Here is a 20,882-nt window from a genome sequence, read left to right as displayed (position 1 = left end):
TTGATACTGAGGGTATGATGCACAAAGGTTATTCACCTTGCAGAAACCCTTTTTCATAAACATGTTTAAAATAGTTACCTTTTATATGAATACCACAGAAAAAAAAGATGTTTATTACTGCTGGATCTCCAACACCAGGGCATAGATATCAGATGCATTTAGGGAACTCGTTTCAAGAAACCGAACCCACAAAAACGTTTCCCTAAACGGTATCCCATTCAGTTTCATGCACTCTCAGATACTACATATAAAGGGGTATACCGTCTTCGTAGATACATCAAGTCTGGTCCAAGTACAAACCTGTACCTATGGTCATTAGTGGCATAAGATGGTCTCCCCGTGGACCTGTGACACTACAGTTGGCAAATACTTTCCAATTTAAAGGAGGAGGTACTTGGCGACTGAATGAATCCTCAGTTCTGCCTTTGATTCTGCCTTTGTTCATTCTTTTCGAGAGAATATTTAAAATTATTTCCAAATGAAGGACACTGGAGATGTTACTAATACTACTCTGTGATCCGCCCACGAGCCAGTTATGATATTGTTTTATTTAACGATTCTTTTGTATAGAAAAATAAATCCCAAACTGAAAATTAGAATGCTACTGCAAACTAGCCCAAACCTCAGCAAGACATAAAGTAGACCTGTCCCCCGAGTTGGCTACAGAGCTGAACTATTTACAAAAGCGTATTATACCTATTAACGCTGAGAAGACAAATTATTACTTACATAAATTGAAAGCCTCTTATGACCAAACCAGCAGTAAAGCTGAAAAACCTTTGGCTCAAAGGCTCAAGGCCCAACAAACACCTACTCACATAACTTGTATAGAAGTCCACAATGGCTCCAAATATGTTGCCCACAGACAATCAGTCGGGAATTTCCTACTTTTTACTCCCAACTGTACAATTTGAGTGACGATTCTCATATTCCATAAACCAAATGCAACAGTTATCTCTAATTACTTATCTAAACTTGTTCTGCCACGTTTATGGCACCAACAACAAGCTGACCTCAAATCTCCCATTACTTTGGAGGAACTCCTCTAAGTCATTATACAATTGCCCAAAGGGAAAGTCCCTGGCCCAGATGTCTTTTCTAATTTGCCAGTATATTTGGACCATATTTACTCAGCGTCTATCATGCAGTAGCTACAACAGGGGTTCTACCCTCGACTTGTTACTGTGCACTATTGTGACTTTGCCTACATTAGATACATTTCCCACTCTATCACCGTATCTTCCTTCTAGGTGCAGACATTAAGATTTATGCCAAAATACTAGCAAACCATTTAAACTGCTTGCTCCCACAGTTAATGGGCAACAATCAAACAGTATTTGTAAATTGCAGATAACACCAGGAAATTGTCTCTGATTCTTCTTAAAGGGTTCCAAAGCTGGAGATTCCTGGAGGCAATAATTCACAAGTTTAGCTTTTTGACTGATTTTATGTGATCCATATTAGCGTTATACACTACAACACAAGCACTAATTCTGCAGGGAGGGTATCTATCTCAGCCTTTTCCTTTAACCAACGGTTAGAAAATTAACTGAAAGTGTAAGGTTTGTAATTTGTCTTTCAATTGTATAGCAGTAGAAGTTGATGCTTTATCAAGGCACTTACCAATATAGCCTGTGTCTCCTGTAGCCCAAGTGGAGTATGAGTAAACAGTTCTACCATCCTGAAAAAAGTTTCAGAAAGGAAAGAAATGTATTGTGAAAATTAACAGTTAAGTCCAATTGTAGCTTAACCACCTTTCAGTCTTTAATAGTAGAATACAATACAGGTGAGGCACACCGGACAGACACAAACATGCCAGGCAACCTACCGCTCACAAGTAGGCCATCCCCTACAGACCAACCCCCTGTAACGCTACACTCTCGACAGAGTCCCCGCTATTCATGCCTCCCATCCGCATCACACAACTAGCAGAAAACACTAAATCAGTACGGTAGTATGCACCCCAATACACAGGCATACCAGACACAATAGGAGTTAAGTTGGGTATTAAGCACACATGTCCCACTAACCTGACCATGAACATATCAATAAAAGGAGCAAGATAAACTGCAACTACCAACAATGTTCAGAACACCTAGGTTTACCTCTGAGAGCAACATGACTACTCTACCAAAAAATAAATGTGCACATCTCTTGTATGCCATGACAATGAATGCGTGTTTTAAAATATATATGTTTGCCCTGCTGTCGTGGCATTGTAGACCAGATTGTAACACTGCAAAAAAAAAAATTTGCAAGAATTTTAATTTTTTTTTTTTTTAAATAGTAGAATACAATGATAGAATACATTTTTAACTTCTAAATCAATAATGCGTAAATCTTATGGAGGAGGAGTATGAAGGAAACATGAATCAATGGGAAAAAAAATTATTGATCAAGTAATATGATTGTACAGCAATTCTCAATGTTAAGCCGGTAATCCAAAATTAGAAACTGTGGGGCATTTAAATGCTATAAGCTGGCATTTATTGTGGGAGTTCTGGAGTGTTATACTTAATATGCTGTATAATGCAAATTTTGGGAACAGCACTTGGTACACACAACATAGCAACATGTTTAACCCATTATTGTGAAGAGCAGCATAAATAAAGCTGCTTATTCAATAGTAAGGCAATGATCACAATCATTTTCATAAAACACCCATAGGGTAAAATCATCAAGCACAGTTGCTTCTCCTATAGTTTCTGTGTTTCATTTGTACTGGAAATCTATTACACTGTCTGGTCTGCCTTTATCTATTAGTGCATTTTCAATGTTTGCCCATTGTACAATAAATCCGCAAAGCAACACAAAGACCATAGCAAAGGAGAAGACATCCAGCTCAAATAAAAAGATGCAAAAGAGCTGTAACAAAGCGGCCCTCCTTTAGCGTTATGTCATGCTAGTCCATCATAAATATACCCATTTATTAAGTGATCCACCTTAGAACAGCAGGAAAATACAGATTAGATGCCAAATAGGAATGTGGCAGGTGGACCAATCAGAAACCTATTATTGGTTTCATAGGATAGATAAATGAGTAAACTTTTCCTGTATTTACATCCATTCACTGCTGGATGAATTTGGACCATAAGAAGGATTTGGTTAAAGAAGATACAAATGCCCTGTAGACACAAGTTTATTGTGTAGCACATTGTGTGTTTGTTGACCCAGTTTGCTTCTTCATCCCATAGAAAACCCCATGTTCATTTCCAGACCTTTTATGGCACACTAAATCATCTTTCATGTGGGACACTTAATAGCTAAAATGGTTATGGATTTAAATACCATGGATTGCAACGATTTTCCACTGTAACTACTTTACACAGTTTACCTCTTTAATGTATTCCGAAGATGGTGTCCTATTAACCAGTCACTTGTTTCTGTACAAACGTATTAGTGCAATAGATGTACCTGAAAAGAACTTCGAGTTGGCCAGTCTTCCTACTCACATGCAAACTAATGTCAGCAGATTGTTATGACTTGTACTGCACAAGCTGTGAGATTAAACAGAATTCTGAGAATCGGGGCTTAGGCACCTGGATGATTTTGTTTTCCAACGTTTACATTTAGAACTCTGCTTCTCCACAGAGTTCAATGCTCCTTTAGCTACGCCAGCCATCAAAGCTGAATATTTGTACATTAAAGGGACACTGCAGACTGGAGTGGAACTTTTGTTTAGTCCATTGTTGGGAGAGACAATGCATAGCAAAAAATAAATCTAAAAAAAAAACAGTCACCTGAAATTCCATCATTTCGTGCAGAAAGTGCCTGAGATCTTATCTGCCAATCCTGGTCTTGTCTTGTTTTAAATGTGACTGCTGGATATGCCACTTGATAATTATCAGTCTGTGTATTTGTTGTGCCTCTGTTACACATAATTTCATAAACTAATAATTTCTAGTAACCTGTCAAATAGTTTTATTCATGTTTTTTTATGAAGTATGTTGTGTTATGTCTTGCTGAGCATGTGTGCAGTTTCTATATACGGGTATCTAAAGTTATGAGAGAGGCACATTTTGTACCAGATCTTGTTCTGACAGTTATAAATCAATTCAGAGATTTAAATATTGATTAGCTGCACACATCAAGGAATAGAGGGGATTCCTTACTCCCATAACCTTTCCAAGGAGCTATGAATCGGTGTTTGGAGTCACTGTTATTTTAAAGACACGGTTTCAGTTGCTACATTTTTCGAAGCTGGAGGTCTTTTGATATTTAACATTTAGGTCTCACTAAGAAATATTAATGTTAGATTGCGGTCTATTGCGAATGGGTAATATTCCAATATAAATATCAAATTAGATATTCCCATTCATAGATAAGAAGGCACCAGAGTTAAATCTACAGCGGGCAATACACATGTGCCAGATTTCCAAATAAAAATTGATTATAAGAAATACTACTGGGCTTGTGACTACCTGTCTGCAGCTCTATTAGAGATGCTGCTTATTAACCAAATTAAATTACCTTTGCTGCCTTAATCCTTTAGGGAAAAAAAAGACTTCTAAAGCAAAATGTTCTCCGGTTTGAAAAACGACTGCTAGTTGGCATGGAAACAATATAATATAATCTGTCATAAAAACCATGTCACAAAATAATTTGGGGAGGGAATAGGAATCAATGTCACACACTCGTGAGACATTGATTGTTGTATAAAAGAAACATTTATCAGGCTGAGTAAGATTTCACAGGGGGTTTAAAAGTGTTCTTTTGGTCATATTTCAACAAAGCGCTTCTTCTTAAAGGGATAACAGTCTGCCTGGAAAATGCACCCCTGGATAAACCAATCCACTTATAAGTAATGTTAACTTTTTTGTCCTATGCTCCATTTTCATTTAAATGTATTATAATTATTAAGTTATAAACATTGCAATCCAGTTCAGTCGACTGTTTTTGTTTCTCTTCCACTCGGCCACTTGACCAGGTAGCTAAGATGGAGGCACCCAGTTCCAGGATAGATTGCTATGATTTCTACATTTACTTTTATTTTTCAGACCTCACAAACACATATTCATTAAATATTGGAGATAAGTAAACATACTATTACAAATCATTGGAGCTGATGGCTCCCCTTTATACAAAACACAAATACTGCCCAGTTGTCCTCCATGTTCTACAGTTCATTACATTTATATTCCATAACAAAAGGCTATTAGCACCCTCCCTACATCTCTAAATAGTGTCTCCTCTACATATGTTGTGCTTTTAGTATTTACATAGTTACATACCTTAATACTTACTTTGCTATATACTCAGCCCAACCCTTATTCTGTAAACATGATGTATAACGTTTGGTTTTCACTTATTTCTGCACTGAAAGTTTGCATATACACAAATGATACTTTTAACGTGGTGCAGTTGAATAAAGTGTGGATTGTCTCCCTGTGTGAGAATTACAGTGGATTCAGAGATAAGAGAATAAGATATCTACAATTGCAGAACTCATGAGAGTTTATTACATTAGCACGTGAAGCTGCTGCTCAACTCATGGAGTTGGATTCTACATGGTACGATGATAATGAGCCTAACAAAATGGAGTCTGTCACAATATTAGTGTTTTCCTCTTTAAAGAAAGATCATGCTAAATCGTTTGAGGAAAACATTCAGCTTAAACTGTCATTTCCTAAACTACCAGTTAGGCCTAAAAGTAAGTCCCCGCTACAAGCCTGGAGGTCCATGGTACACTCACTATGAGTGAATATCTATTTGCCATGGCTAAATTTTCACTCGCCAATGGCTAATGGGTGAGTAGAAATTTTGAGCTCACTTTTTCAGTATGTATTAACCAGATAGTCATCTGCTCTTACTTCTCCACGTGGTAAGTGTGCTGATAACATTAACCGAGTGAATACATGTTCTAAGGCTTTATCACATTGCATTACACCTTAATGGGATGCATCATGAATGGAGTGGGGGCTTGCTAAATTCCTTGATTCGGGGCTTTGTCATATAACAAATGCAAAGCCCTGAGGATTGGACATTGTTCTCGTCCACCTCATTATACCGTATTTCAATGAACTTGGTACTGTGTCCCCTGCTTCTTAGTCTTGAGCTTGGAGTTCTGTTTGGAAAACGCTCATTAATGTTTATTAGCAAATGGATTGTGTTTTTGAGCATTTTGTTGAAAGCATTGTTGGCCGGGAGTTTGTGGAATGGGCTGGTATATAATTGCGATTCCTAGGCTGTGGCCAGTGACCTATTAAACCAAGGAAGTGTTTATGCCCACACATAATCTGACAGTTTAAATGTCATGTTCCTGAGTATATATAGGAAGATTTCTTTTTTTTCTGATCATTTATTGAGAGTACTACTATAAGTGCAACTGCTGGGTTAGAGTTATTCACTAAACAGTGAGTTTGAGTGAGTCAGTTGGCAGCTAAATTGGAATCTCAGGTCAAAAAACAGAAATTTGTTTCTACAATTTCAATCAATGTTTTTTCAATTTGCTGTTCAACTCGTCAAAATTCACTAATGAACAAAAACTAGTATTCAGCGAGTACACTAGAGGCATAGCATAATTATTAGCAAACATAAGGCTCAAATTGTGCAGGTAATCTCACAAACTCAAACAGGCTTAACAATTAAGAACTGGTTTGTCAACCTTAGCATTACTCATTGGCAAGAATTCGATTATTGTTTACAGTTTGGTCAGTCTTGTAGGTCGTAAAATTAAACCACTTTGCCTTCTTTTTATTGTTTTTAAACTATTTTTTGTTTACAGTATCAATTTAACATTTTTTGGGGGGAAATGAACAGATCATATAAAATATGTTTATAGACTATAGAGTAAAGACATTATAATATATCCATATAAATGATGTGATCCTTTTTATAATTTCATGTTTTGATTGTGAAATGATTTATGGAATAACTTGCTATTTTAGACTATTACTGTAGTTATGTAATAACACTTACACTTACATATATATCCTATTATGCTATTAATAACCTTAAATGCTGAGTGTAAATTCTTAGTCCATACTCCTTTTTTTAAGATAGGGAATAACTCCCTTATTGCCTAAGAATAGATTTTATTCCCTAAACATGGCTTATTTGTGCCCTTAAACATTAGAACACTTGACTTTATTGGCGTACAGGGGACTGTCAATCTTTTAGAGAAATGCAGAGGATGATAAGGTGTAAATATGTCATCATCCACAGAGAAAGAGTTAAATGTTTAGGCGACCTGGGGTAAAGGTTTTTTTCATGCGGGACCAAGAGTCAAGGCATCCTGTGACCATCATTTTGAGCGTTATGAGTTTTGGAGCCAGGGGGCTTGGCTCTAGTATATGGATCAGGGGATTGGACATCCCTTAATTCTTTCTTATGTGGACCTAAGGGTTTGGAAACTTTATAGTTTATCACATACCATAGTATAAAGGGAAAGGTTGGTGACTTTAAACTAGACCATGCCCAGTTAATATTACCCACCTCATCACTTCCCACGAGGAAGAGGATATGTGACTCTCCAAGCTTTACTTTTAATTAAGGGGCTAGGGACTCACACTTGCCATTTTTTTTGAAGGAGAACGCTTCAAGCCCTCCAGTGTAACTAATGGGTTTCTAGAATCCATGCTAATTTTCTTTACAAAGAGGCCAAACTTTGCCCCCCTTTGGGTATATTTGGGCGATATAAACCCCAATAAGCTTTTAAGTTGCTTTATTTATTTTTGTAGAAGGGTGGTACATTGATGCGCTCTTTTACAGTCCTGAAATAGCTACTTTATAGCTAGCCTCAAGGTTCAGTCACTAAGCAAGCTTCCTCATCATCCTCATATGGCTAAAACTAAAGTGAGCTAAATGACAGAGAAGTGCTAGATGGACAATTCATTATTTATATCTGTATATTTCTGAATTGCGGTATTGGGGTACTTGGTAGCTTTCCATTACCTGAAGTGACCATTTACCTGTATTTCATGTATTTCCCCAGTTGTATATCTGCTGTGTGACATACAGAGCTCTGCCACTGTTTAACCAGCTGCACACATGCAGCACATGCATAAAGTGCATGTGTACCATCTATCTTTTTCCTGTCATTCTAGAAGTGGTAGCAGATCATATAGCCATCCTTTGAGTATGGAAAAATGATAACAACCCACATAAAGTTAACACAATTATCCACAGAAAACAGCTGGATAGATAGACTGCTTCTAAAGTATTCTGTTAAGTATTGCGTTATGAAAAAGGGGGACTTAGCACTCACCAGCAGAGGAAGGCACAAGCCAAGGACTAATGTAGCCTTTAACCCATTATTGATCAACAACCATGCAATGGGAAAACAGCTTGTTTTAAAGAAAATTTAAAGCTATTTTAAAAAGCTATTACGCTATTCACAGGCTATAAGAACCAGAAAATGTTGCAAAAGTGAGGACCGTCTTGGCTATATAGACTAACATGTTTTACATTCAAACAAGCACTTAATCCTAAATTATTTTCCCATGGCTGTCATTTTTTTTATTTTAGTATTAGGCTGAAGTCTCTCTCATCTAATATTCCATCTTTAATTAAAAAAAAAAAAAAATACTATTATTATTAATATACTATTTATTTGTTTGTTCTTATATAGCACCCATACCTGGAGTTAAAGGCACTGACGACACCTTGTTCAGATTAAAGGTTTTTTTTTTACATTTCCTGATCAGGCAATGATTAATGTTGTTTGCATGTTTTATGACTGCATTACAGTAGCAGGGACATTTGGATGTTCTACCCTTTCCAGATGTAGCCTAATGTATCTATGAGCATTTATTTGTCAGTATTTCCATATGTTTTCTTGGCTATTTTTATTCTTGTGTGACTTGCATTAGCTAAACTCCTACTGAATTATAAAACTAAAAGAAAGATCAGGCTCATAACCAAGTAGTGTATCAAACAATTTGTCAGTGATAGCAGATGGAAGAGTGTATTGATTCTCTCCAGTCAGGGAATTAGTAACCGGCCCCCGTGACATTTGCTGATGCTGAAGCTGCCGTGTGATATTTACTTTGGGATTGTATTCAATAAGTAAGGCTTTTTTTTTTTTTGTATCCTCCCTCCCGGCACTAATTGCAACAGTAAGCAACTAAGATATTTGTTGTTTTTTTATAGTTCATGCTTTTTTTCTGCTGTTACAGACAGCTGTCATGGTTTGCTTCTAGAAGCAGCGTTTCACGCATCAGCAAGGCACAACTCACAATAAACTTAAATGAACTCACAATGGATAAACATAATTATTTATATATATTGTAAAAAAAATATATATAAGATTTTAATTTTTGTTTTACATAATTATTTATTTAAAGCTGGACTTTGCAAACGAATCAAAACATAATGTATAAAAACACTGTCGGTCGTGATAGTATTTTTTTTAAATTAAATAACAACCAGGGATATATGCTTCAAAGATTAATCTAATAACTAGAGCTATATGGCTCATAGACTAAAATAACAGTCAAAACTAAAAAAAAACAATGACATCGAAAAAGGAGTTATGTCTCTAAAAGGTACAAGCAGAACCCAGAGAAAGATACACATAATTACTTTTCAACTAGAGATCCCACACTATATGGATAGGGGAGTAGATATTGTGTTCTTAAGTCCATTATTTTAGTGTATTTAATTTTACTATCCTCCCCCACTTGGATTTGGGAGGCCATCTTGTAACCAGTATACTTTCAGTGTCCTGCAGGCAGCCAGGTTAATTTTATTAAAACACCACCTCAATAAAGTGGTCTGGGTGCAGGGGTCTTGTCATTTTAAACCTGTAATGTAATCCACTAAGTATTGAAAAATGATAACAATTCACATTAAGCCAGCACATTTATCCACTGAAAACAGCTGGATAAATAGATTGCTTCTAAATTATTGCATTAAGTTTACATTTTAGAATCTGCAATGTTTACATTGCAAGGTTAAATCCATGTCTAGTGACTGCCTTCCTGACAGCCACTGGCGCTTCTGCCATGCTGACCGAGTACTACTCAGTCACATGACGCGGAAGCTCAGAGGAAAGCATTGAATGGAATTCTTCACTGGTGGGAAGCTTGAATGCGTGTGAGGCACTCGCCATGCATGCACATCAGCTCCCCAATCAGATTGGGCCATGCCTCTTTATTGACGTTGCAGAAGGCTGAGAGGGGAGCAGTGTTGTGCAATCCTTTTGTATTTGAGGGGGGCTGGGTATTACTAGGGACAGTGGTACTGTAGTGTTAGGAATAAAGGTTTCTATTCTTAAAAAAGTTTCTGCTGCTGGTATGTTAACCCAGTTGTTGAGACAGTAGTATGTCCCAAGTTTCTAAATCTGTAGTCACAGGAATTGAAAAAGTTCCAAACTGTTACTCAGCAGTAACATTTACCAATAAGGATGATTGTGCACTAAGACAAATGATTAAATACTGGCGTAGAGTGCGTAAACTTTTGCAAGTTACAAATCATTTTAAGAGTTAAACCATTTCAAGGACTAACATGCAAGACTTTGCCCTTGAATTCCTTAAAGGACCACTATAGTGCCAGGAAAACAAACTCGTTTTCCTGGCACTATAGTATTAATAGGTCCCCCCCACCCTCATGGCACCCCTCCCTCCGGCCTGAAGGGGGAGGAAGGAGTTAAAATCTTACCTTTCTCCAGTGCCGTGCTCCCTCGATGCTGGGGACTCTCCTCTTCTTTCGGTCGTCATCGGCTGCATGTGCAGCAAGAGCCGCGCGCGCATTCAGTCAGTCCATAGGAAACTTTCCTATGGACACTGGCATCTTCTCACTGTGAAAATCACAGTGAGAAGCGCGGAAGCGCCTCTAGCGGCTGTCAATGAGACAGCCACTAGAGGCTGGATTAATCCATATGTAAACATAGCAGTTTCCCTGAAACTGCTATGTTTACAGCAGACAGGGTTAACCCTAGAGGGGAAGATGGCACCCAGACCACTTCATTGAGCTGAAATGGTCTGGGTGCCTATAGTGGTCCTTTAACTGACTTCACCTAATTGTGTCTGATTGATTAATATTTCTTCAGATGTGGAATGTCAAACTGAATACTGTTATAGCCAGTGATATCCAGATAACATATTTTATTAATGTGACATATTTTTAAAGAATTTACTGATTGTCAGGTTGAGAAAATTTATATTTATTTGTCACATCACATGTAGCTATGTCTGACAGTAGCCAGATACCCAGCATGGTAAGACTATAGGTGTCTCACAACGGTTTTGAACTTGAAGGTGTCTCTACATGGTTTTTGGTCCCAGGTTATATGATTCGGTGAATGTACCTTGTCTTGACTCTTTTCATTCCAGATTTTATCATAGACTTACATCCAAATGTATTGTGCATTTTGGGTGGTGTGTTTACTATTGTCTGTATATAGAAACATGAGGATTTCACAAGTGTTGAAATGTTTATCCAATACACCTGTTGGTAACAGAGATAACTGTATTTAACAAGTATTTTGTTCATGGATCATGGTGGTTAGTTATGGCTCTCCTCCTTGGGTTGTTAGATCTGCTTTGGGTGCCTCTGTTAGTGATTCCTTAAATAACCCTGGATTTGCTCTTTTTTTAATGGTTTGACGCAGTGCTGTTGCTTCCGGCAGCAGAAAAGGAGGTGACCTGCACCAGATGGACTCCAGGTTAAGTGTCAAATGATTTCACTAGAAACCCTGGAAGAATGCCAGGCCACTGCAGTTGGATTTAGTGTTTTTGGTGCTTGTGGTCTGCCTTTAATTATGTTTCCTGTATTTTTGGATCTGTTTGTGTTCCTTGAGAATTTGTTTTCAGGCCAAATTTCAAATATCAGCGGACAATGCCTGGCAGATATGTCTAGTCATGCTAGCATTACCATGGCAATGCATTTAGAGTTGTTCACACACGTCTTACATTAATATAGCGATTCAGACATTAAGTTTGTTACTAGTTGTCCTCTGTGTGACACCATTGAACTTCCACCAGAGCCCGCAGTATTTCCCAACATAAAGCTTCCTGTATGTATATTCTATCCCCCTGTTTAAAAGATTGGTTAGCTACTGCTGCAGGTACATCCCCCACACCATGATGAGATGCTTTAATCGGAAGTGTTCCATTCTGGTCTATGAGAACTGATAACATACTGTAAACCTTCTGTCCATCGGAGGTTAATATGATAAGTATTTGATCCCCACCCAAGGTTTCAGTTATCATATTGGATGATTGGAACTGCATTATTAATATATAGCAGCCATACCATGGCTGCCATCTTTCTATACACTGTATAGGGAACAGGGCTGTGTTTTGCAGCCAGACAAGCTACGGTGCATGTATGTGCAGTCTGCATCTCAGCTCTCACCAGGATCCCTCCTTATTGTTCATACAGGTTGCACATGCCACACGTACAATATGGCCAAAACTGAAACGAAGCGCTGGTCTGTTTGTCAGCCCTAGTGGGATCAGGTTTGGATCATACTTGCAAAAACAGAATATTCAAGGATATAATCTTTCAATGTAGGGTAATAGCCGCTTGATCCAAGGATAAATCTGACTGCCATTCTGGGGTCAAGAAGGATTTTTTTTCCTAGCTTGTTGCAAAATTGGAAGTGCTTCAAACTGGGTTTTTTTTTTTTTGCCTTCTTTTGGATCAACAGCAAAAACATATGTGAGGAAGGCTGAACTTGATGGACGCAAGTCTCTTTTCAGCTATGTAACTATGTAACTATGCTTGCAGTAATGCAAAGGGCCTATGGTACTTAGACTGACTCTTTATTGAGTCTTGGAAAAAATGTCAAAATCATGATGCCAAATAGTAATAATGTCAGTATTGCTATTTTACTTATACAGGGCAGCAGTAACCTTGTCATTCTGTGTATTTTCCATTGATGTCATTATATATGTAGGTGCATAGCTTTAGAGTTTTGAGGCATTAACCTGTGTCAGTGAAAGAACTCCCCCTCCCCCTCCGACGTCAGCTCCCAAGTGGAGCCGAATGCGCATGTGCTACCAGAGCCGCGCATGCATTCAAATCGCCCATAGGAAAGCATTACTCAATGCTTTCCTATGGACGTTCTGTGTGCTCAATGCCATTTTCACATTAAGATTTGCGGAAGCGGCCTCTAGTGGCTGTCTTCATGGTTAATGGCAATGGCACCCAGACCACTTCATTGAGCTGAAGTGGTCTGGGTGACTATAGTGGTCCTTTAATGTGTACATTCTCCTAATTTAGTGAAACTTTTAAAGGGATAATACAACTTACATTTACATGTTCTTAAAACTTCAGAAGTTTTTATAAATCACTGCAGTTATAAGTCTGTCCCCCTGTCATCAAAGGTGGAATCTATACCTTCTTTTTTGTCTGTCAAAAATGTATACACAGTTAGCACACTGTCATTCATCAATAGAATGCATTAAAAAGGGGGTCACTTTCAGCCTCTAGTGGTTTAACTTTTTTTTACTTGCAGCATATCTAAAAGGTTTGATAGGGAAGTAACAGTATTAGAGTAAAGTTGAGTGATATGCTGCAGCTTTGGCTCCTAGCCGATATTTGCTTTATAAGGTTTGCCATTTTATAACCAGTTGTTTATTATCTTGTTTGCAGAAGAGGCCAGCCTTCAAGTTCAACGTTCACTCTAGAAGACAGTGCCTACCAGACATCTGAGCAGAGCACTATAGAAATGGAAAACGACAATGTGTCTGTATTTGATGTCTACTTAGTAAGTATTATTATACTATATAAGTATAGGTATTATCTTAGCCCCTTCATTAGTGAGCACATCCAGACCAACATGCATAGGTTAAAGGGACACTATTGGCACCAAATCCACTTTAGCTCAATTAAGAAGTTTTAGTGTATAGATCATGCCCCTGCAGTCTTATTGCTCAATTCACTGTAATTTAAAGTTAAATCACTTTGTTTATGCAGCCCTAGCCACACCTCCCTGCATGTGACTTACAGGCTTCCTGTAAAGTGTCATCTGATTTTTATACTTCCTTTATTGCAAGTTTCTTTTTAATTTAGAATGCCTTATCCTCTGCTCTGTTAATAGCTTGCTAGATCTTGCAGGAGCCTCCTGTGTGAGATCTAAGTTTAATTTACAGAGCAGGATAAAAAAACGTTCAAAGTAAGTTAACATGTGATTGAAAATGAAACCATTTTTATTTCATTCAGGGCATGCCAGTCATGGCCAGGTGAGGTGTGGCTAGGGCTGCATAAACAGAAACAAAGTGATTTAACTCCTAAATGGCAGAGGATTGAGCAGCGAGACTGCATGGGCATGATCTGTACACAAAAACTGCTTCATTAAGCTAAGGTTGTTTTAATGGCTATAGTGTGCTGTTAAAATGAAGGTGTAATGTCACTTTATAGACATTACACAAATCTAGCATAGGAAATATGGACAATTCATCATTGTGTGGATACATTTATATTTAGAAACAAGAAACTGTTAGAATCAGGACTCACAATGTTTTCCAGAAGGAAAAAAAAATGTGTATTTGTGAAAGTTACAAAATGCTTCATAATATTGTATATATTGTGGATACAATGTAGCCTGTTTTACCAGAACACTCAAAGGTGCTGATATATAGTGATATGTCAGTAAATTCAAATTATCATAGTTATTTACTAAAGTGAAAATTCTATTTCAAATTTAAAGGGACACTATAGTCAACCGGACCAACTATCGCTTATCGAAATTTGTTCTGGTGAGTCGAATCATTACCTTCAGGCTTTTCTGCAGTAAACACTGTGTTTTAAGAGAATGCAGTGTTTACATTACAGCCAAATGATAACTCCACTGGGCACTCCTCAGATGGTTGATGGAGGCGCTTTCTGGGACAGTCCTGCACAGTATGCAGTACTGCCATTCAGTGTCTTCACCCTCTGCATACAGACACCCTCTGCATGCATTGATTCAATTCATCTCTATGAGGAGATACTGATTGGCCAGGGCTTTGTTTGAGCTGGCTCTGCTCCTGATATGCCTCTTTGACAGTCTCCGCCAATCACATGGGGAAGCATTGCGATTGGCTCAGACAACCATTTCTGATTATGTCAGCAAACAGAAGGCAGGACAGGGGAGAGGCAGCAGCTGCAGACTCGAATACAAGTAAGATTTTACTATATTTAGGGGACCAAAAAAAGGCCAGGGGGGGCTAGATGGTGGTTTTAATACTATAGGTTCAGGAATACGTTTGTCTTCCTGACCCTATAGTGTTCCTTTAAGATTGGAGTAGCCGAGAGAAAAATAGTTCTTCTCGTTTGGCTATTTTGACCTTAAATGTGAAATTCACTTTGAATTCTCACTTTTGTAAATAATTCTGTGTAAGTCCTATCATATTGAGTATTCTTTTGATATTGGTTAATAAGTGACTAAATTAAGTATACCTAAAGAAAATTACCTTTTTTTTATCTTCTGAGTTCATTCCCTGATCTCTTCAAACATGTATACACATGAATGTAGAACCAAAAAAGAAACATGATACCAATCATTGTGTTATAATGGCATAGATAAAGTTTACAAATAAGAAAAAAAATTCCACTCACAAAAGTATGCTAACCATTTGCCTTGCATGAATAATCTGTGCTTCTTTGCAATCACGATCCCCTATCTCGTATCTGAGATACTCCCAGGTACTTTTCCATTCTTACATTAGAGTCTTGACTCCAAATATGCAACAACCGGGAAATTGAATAATTGTGTAGGCTGCTGTGTAATTATGAATCACTTACAAGAATCAAAATGTAAAAGCACTCACCAATATCCGCTGTACCAGGTCACTATTAGGGCTTCCCATTTTTGTCGCTGTGGGTACAGTGTACGCACCAAATTTGTTTTGTCAGTATCTGACTTCCTCATGGGCACTTTTAAAACAGTTACAGTGATAAAATACTGTGTAAAAGTCACATCTTCCGAAATCAACATTCAAATATTATCCACATTTTCTTGCTGAATGTCTTATCAGACCTTGCAGTGGCATGATTAAATCATCCAAACAGTACGTCCATCCATTTCATATATGTGTTGATGTCTATTAGTAAATAGATGAACATACGACACATGTGTGTGAGTGGAAAATCTGCCTTTTATTTATGTATTTAGTTTACATATGACAATATCAATGGTTATGTGTGGCAAATGATAAATACCAAAACAAACTGTATTCTTTAGGAGAAATATCTAAGTCGGACATTTTCATACTCTATATGGCCTAAACGTTGAAGTGTTTTGTTTGTATTGACAGGGAATATTGTGGTGTTGTAAGCTACAGCAATACAATGGAAAGACACTTCATCCATCCAGCTGACTATATTCCTAACTTTGCTGTGTATAATAAACAGCACTAGGTCATGTGCACACTCCAGGCGGCTTTGTTCTGTCCTTCTGTTCTGAATGTGCTGTGTTAGGTAGACTGTTGATGTTTGTATTTTAACTCTGAGCTGAGCCTCGTTTATCCTTTTGATTGCATGATTTTCCTGCATGTTCTCTTTGTCAACGTTCAGCTACAGTTGGAGCAGAGAGATAGCACAATGGGATGGGACAGACATTGCTAATCACCGCCCTGCTGTTAATCTGCTAAATGTTTCTGCTACATTTCGTCTACGTGGATTCCAGGATATTATGGGTGTTGGCTGTAGAGTTCCTTCCTTATTTTTTCACTCAGATGAACTTAGGTTTGCATGGCAAATAAATGAGAAGTTTAAAAAGAAAACACTAGTCAAATAATAATGTATGTTTTCATATCACGTCCAAATAGTAGCTTCCCTGGCGAGAATAGATTATGCTGTGGACAGGCACTCTTTCATTTAGCACAGAGAGAATGTCCTTATAAAGAACGATCCTATGTACGCTCCCTGCAGCCACCAAAACTAACACAAACCATGCTCTGTCCTTTTCACCAACAATACATGCTAGTTTCTTCCTGTCAAAGGAAGGCATGTTAAAAATCCTACTGTGTCGTGTCTGTTTCTGTCAGCTAAATTAAGTTTTTAATAGCCTATGCATCCAGCGCTACTGATGATGTTGGCGCTATAAAAGAAAACTATTATGATGAAAACAAAAAATTAAAGATAAAAACCTAGAAGGCCTGCAATGGTTTTCGGTTTCAGTGTTTGTAGTAACTGAGATAGGAAATATTAGCAATCTGTTCTTAACTTTAAAATATCAATTTCCTTTAGCCAAAGTAATGATTATTTCACCTACCCTAGTACTAGAAATATAGGCTTTTAGTTTATGAATATGGCTGCAAATTTATATAGGTATATTACAATGCTCTGTAAAATATTTACATAAACACTGTCAAAGGATATGTAAAACAATAATTTGACTTTGAACGTCTAATGTTGGCCTCTGTAAAGCATTTTCAACAGCCCCTGAGATAATTAAGATCGCCCCAGACCTTTCACAATTCCTCCTTTACACCCTCTGTTATAATTTAATTTCTTAATAGATATGATGGGGTTAAGTGTCAAATGAACACTGTACGTGTTGCTGTCAAAACACTTTTGGACGGTACTGCATGTGTCACACAAGAGGCATACATGGCTTTAATTAAATATTTTAACTTAAAAGATATCTTTGAATATAGAGTCTCTATTTTCTCATCTACACAGTCAACCTGTTAGTCTAGTCGCTGATAAAATAACACTGCCATCTAGTGTTCGATGTTTGCAGTGCTGATTTGTTCCTACAACTGGTAATAACGCAATAAATTATTGTTTTATTTATTCTTTTCCTGCCAGTGAAGAAACAAAAACATTCTCCTTATCAATGAAAGCTTCAATATTCAATACAACAAAATAACAGGGAAATTAAAGTGAATTTCAAATTTAAGGCCCAAATAGCCAAACTGAAAGCATTAGAGAATTTTTCCAGCCTGCCTATTTTGACCTTGAATGCATCGTCTTACAATATTTTTTTAGTAACAACAGTAATTAGAGATTTAGTTGTTTATCATAACTTTTGTAAAATAATAACTCGTTTAATTTAATTTAAAAAATGCACGTATCGAGAAATATGGGTTAGGGTGCAGATAAAGCAAGAAATGAAAAAATGAGACATTTAAAAACAAAGTGAATTTCACTGAAAATCGGACGTTAAAGTGTCAGAGAAAATTTGATAAAACTTCCTCAATTTGTGAGCTGGAAAGCTGAATCTATATTAAATATATTGTGAAAATTCAAAGAAAACACTCACCAGTGATTATAAAGAGGGTGCAATGACTCGGGCTCCTCCAACAAACTAAAGCTAAAGAACAAACCCAGCCAAAACATTGCTTCTGTACATTTGAGGCACTTTAGAAAAGGGGTAATGGACTATTTTTGGATTCGCACTAATCTCTGAGAAGTAGACAGAAATAATAAGGAGAATGCATAAAACAGTTTGACGTAGGAGAGTTCTGACACAATTTGTGTCTGTTTACATTTAAAAGTGATTTAATTCTTATTATATAGGAATCTACTTACAGGAAATATAAAAAAAAACAACTGAAAAATAGAAAATATTTAAGGTTAATTTAGAGCACTAAGAACGTCCGTCTTGTTCCAAATTAAAAATCACAATGTAAGGATTACAATAGAAAATCATTCCACCGAGACTAGAACATTCTTATAAACTTGAACATTTTTCACGTGTATGATGTCATCCATATCATATAATTATTATGATTATTCCCTGAAATATAAATATTATCTTTATATATCAGCAATTTTCTATTTTCAAAGAAAAAACTTTCGAATGGGAGGAGACTAGGTTACACAATAGAAAGTTTGGTAGCAGAGTGGTGTAGTTGTGTAGTATATTGCCATCAACAAGACAAAATGGCTGGGGAAACTATTATGGAGAGATGGAGAAATGGAGTAGGGGACAAAGATAGAGGACAGAGAAAGAAAATAGCCAGGGAAGGCTGCCTAGGATACATAAGAAGAGAACACCAAATTAACGAGGACAGATCAGGGCCTAAGATGCAAGGAAATGAATGGTTGGCAATTGAGACTAAAACTAAGGAGAGTGAAGAAAGATTAAAGGCACAACACAGATAGACTGAATTAAAAAAAAACTAAAGGTGTTGAGGATAGACTTCAGGGTATTCTGTGCCTCTGTTGATTGCTAAATTGCCGACTTTATTTGTAGTTCACAAAATGTAAACATTAATATATTAACAATAATATGCAGCAAAATATAAAAGCTAAAATGAGCAAGAATTTAAAAAAGTACGCTGGGCACAAATGAAGCATGATTAAACTGAGCAGTGACAAGGAGAACTCAAGAAGTAAAATGTTGGCTTTAAAGTGACATGGGTTGCAGTGTAAATTATTACAAATTGGTCTGTGTGCTTGCATGAAAGAATAGTGACAACACTGAAGAAATTACACTCTGCTACAATGTCAAGTAGTAAGTGTACAGCCTGTATAACAGTGTTAACTTGCCGTCCCCTCAAAATAACTCAACACACAGCCATTAATGTCTAAACAGTTGGCAACAAAAGTAAGTACACCCCTAAGTGGAAATGTCCAAATTGGGCCCAAAGTGTCAATGTTTTGTGAGGTCACCATTATTTTCCAGCACTGCCTTAACCCTCATGGGCATGGAGTTCACCAGAGCTTCACAAGTTGCCACTGGAGTCCTCTTCCACTCCTCCATGACGACATCACGGAGATGGTGGATGTTGGAGACCTTGCGCTTGCCCATCTTCTGTTTGAGGATGCCCCATAGATGCTCAATATGGTTTAGGTCTGGAGACGTGCTTGGCCAGTCCATCACCTTTACCTTGAGTTTCTTTAGCAAGACAGTGGTCGTCTTGGAGGTGTGTTTGGGATCGTTATCATGTTGGAATACTGCCCTGCGGCCCAGTCTCCGAAGGGAGGGGATAATGCTCTGCTTCAGTATGTCACAGTACATGTTGTCATTCATGGTTCCCTCAATGAACTGTAGCTCTCCAATGCCGGCAGCACTCATGCAGGCCCAGACCATGACACTCCCACCACCATGCTTGACTGTAGGCAAGACACACTTGTCTTTGTACTCCTCACCTGGTTGCCGCCACACGCTTGACACCATCTGAACCAAATAAGTTTATTTTTGGTCTCATCGGACCACAGGACATGGTTCTAGTAATCCATGTCCTTAGTCTGCTTGTCTTCAGAAAATTGTTTGAGGGATTTCTTGTACATCATCTTTAGAAGAGGCTTCCTTCTGGGACAACAGCCATGCAGACCAATTTGATGCAGTGTGCGGCGTATGGTCTAAGTACGGACAGGCTGACCCCCCACCCCTTCAACATTTGCTGCAATGCTGGCAGCACTCATATGTCTATTTCCCAAAGACATCCTCTGGATATGACGCTGAGCATGTGCACTCAATTTCCTGTTCTGAGTGGAACTTGTCCTGTGAAACCGCTGTATGGTCTTGCCCACCATGCTGCAGCTCAGTTTCAGGGTCTTGGCAATCTTCTTATAGCCAAGCCATCTTTATGTAGAGCAACAATTCTTTTTTTCAGATCCTCAGAGAGTTCTTTGCCATGTTGAACTTCCAGTAACCAGTATGAGAGAGTGTGAGAGCGATAAAACCAAATTTAACACACCTGCTCCCCATTCACACCTGAGACCTTGTAACACTGATGAGTCACTTGACACCAGGGAGGGAAAATGGCTAATTGGGCCCAATTTGGACATTTCCATTTAGGGGTGTACTCACTTTTGTTGCCAATGGTTTAGACATTAAAGGAACACTATAGTCACCTAAATTACTTTAGCTAAATAAAGCAGTTGTAGTGTATAGATCATTCCCCTGCAATTTCACTGCTTAATTCACTGTCATTTAGGAATTAAATCACTTTGTTTCGGTTTATGCAGCCCTAGCCACGCCTCCCCTGGCTATGATTGACAGAGCCTGCATGAAAAAAAAACTGGTTTCACTTTCAAACAGATGTAATTTACCTTAA

At 37.7% G+C, this 20,882-nt stretch overlaps 1 protein-coding gene across 2 annotated transcripts in view; it reads left to right on the top strand.

Moving 5' to 3' along the window:
- PIP5K1B (phosphatidylinositol-4-phosphate 5-kinase type 1 beta) overlaps positions 1-13,804 on the top strand; it is a 160,067-nt gene extending 146,263 nt beyond the window's left edge. For both annotated transcript variants that reach the window (XM_063455066.1, XM_063455067.1), the window contains exon 14: positions 13,540-13,804. In XM_063455066.1, the coding sequence (XP_063311136.1) occupies positions 13,540-13,789 (250 nt within the window). In that variant the 3' untranslated portion in view covers positions 13,790-13,804. The remainder of the gene's footprint in view (positions 1-13,539) is intronic.
- The last annotated feature ends 7,078 nt before the right edge of the window (positions 13,805-20,882 follow it).

Source organism: Pelobates fuscus, chromosome 5 (genome assembly GCF_036172605.1).
Source record: "Pelobates fuscus isolate aPelFus1 chromosome 5, aPelFus1.pri, whole genome shotgun sequence".
NCBI classification, from domain to species: domain Eukaryota; kingdom Metazoa; phylum Chordata; class Amphibia; order Anura; family Pelobatidae; genus Pelobates; species Pelobates fuscus.
The sequence above is the reverse complement of the archived record's forward strand: the minus strand, read 5'-3'. Positions and strand labels throughout refer to the sequence as shown.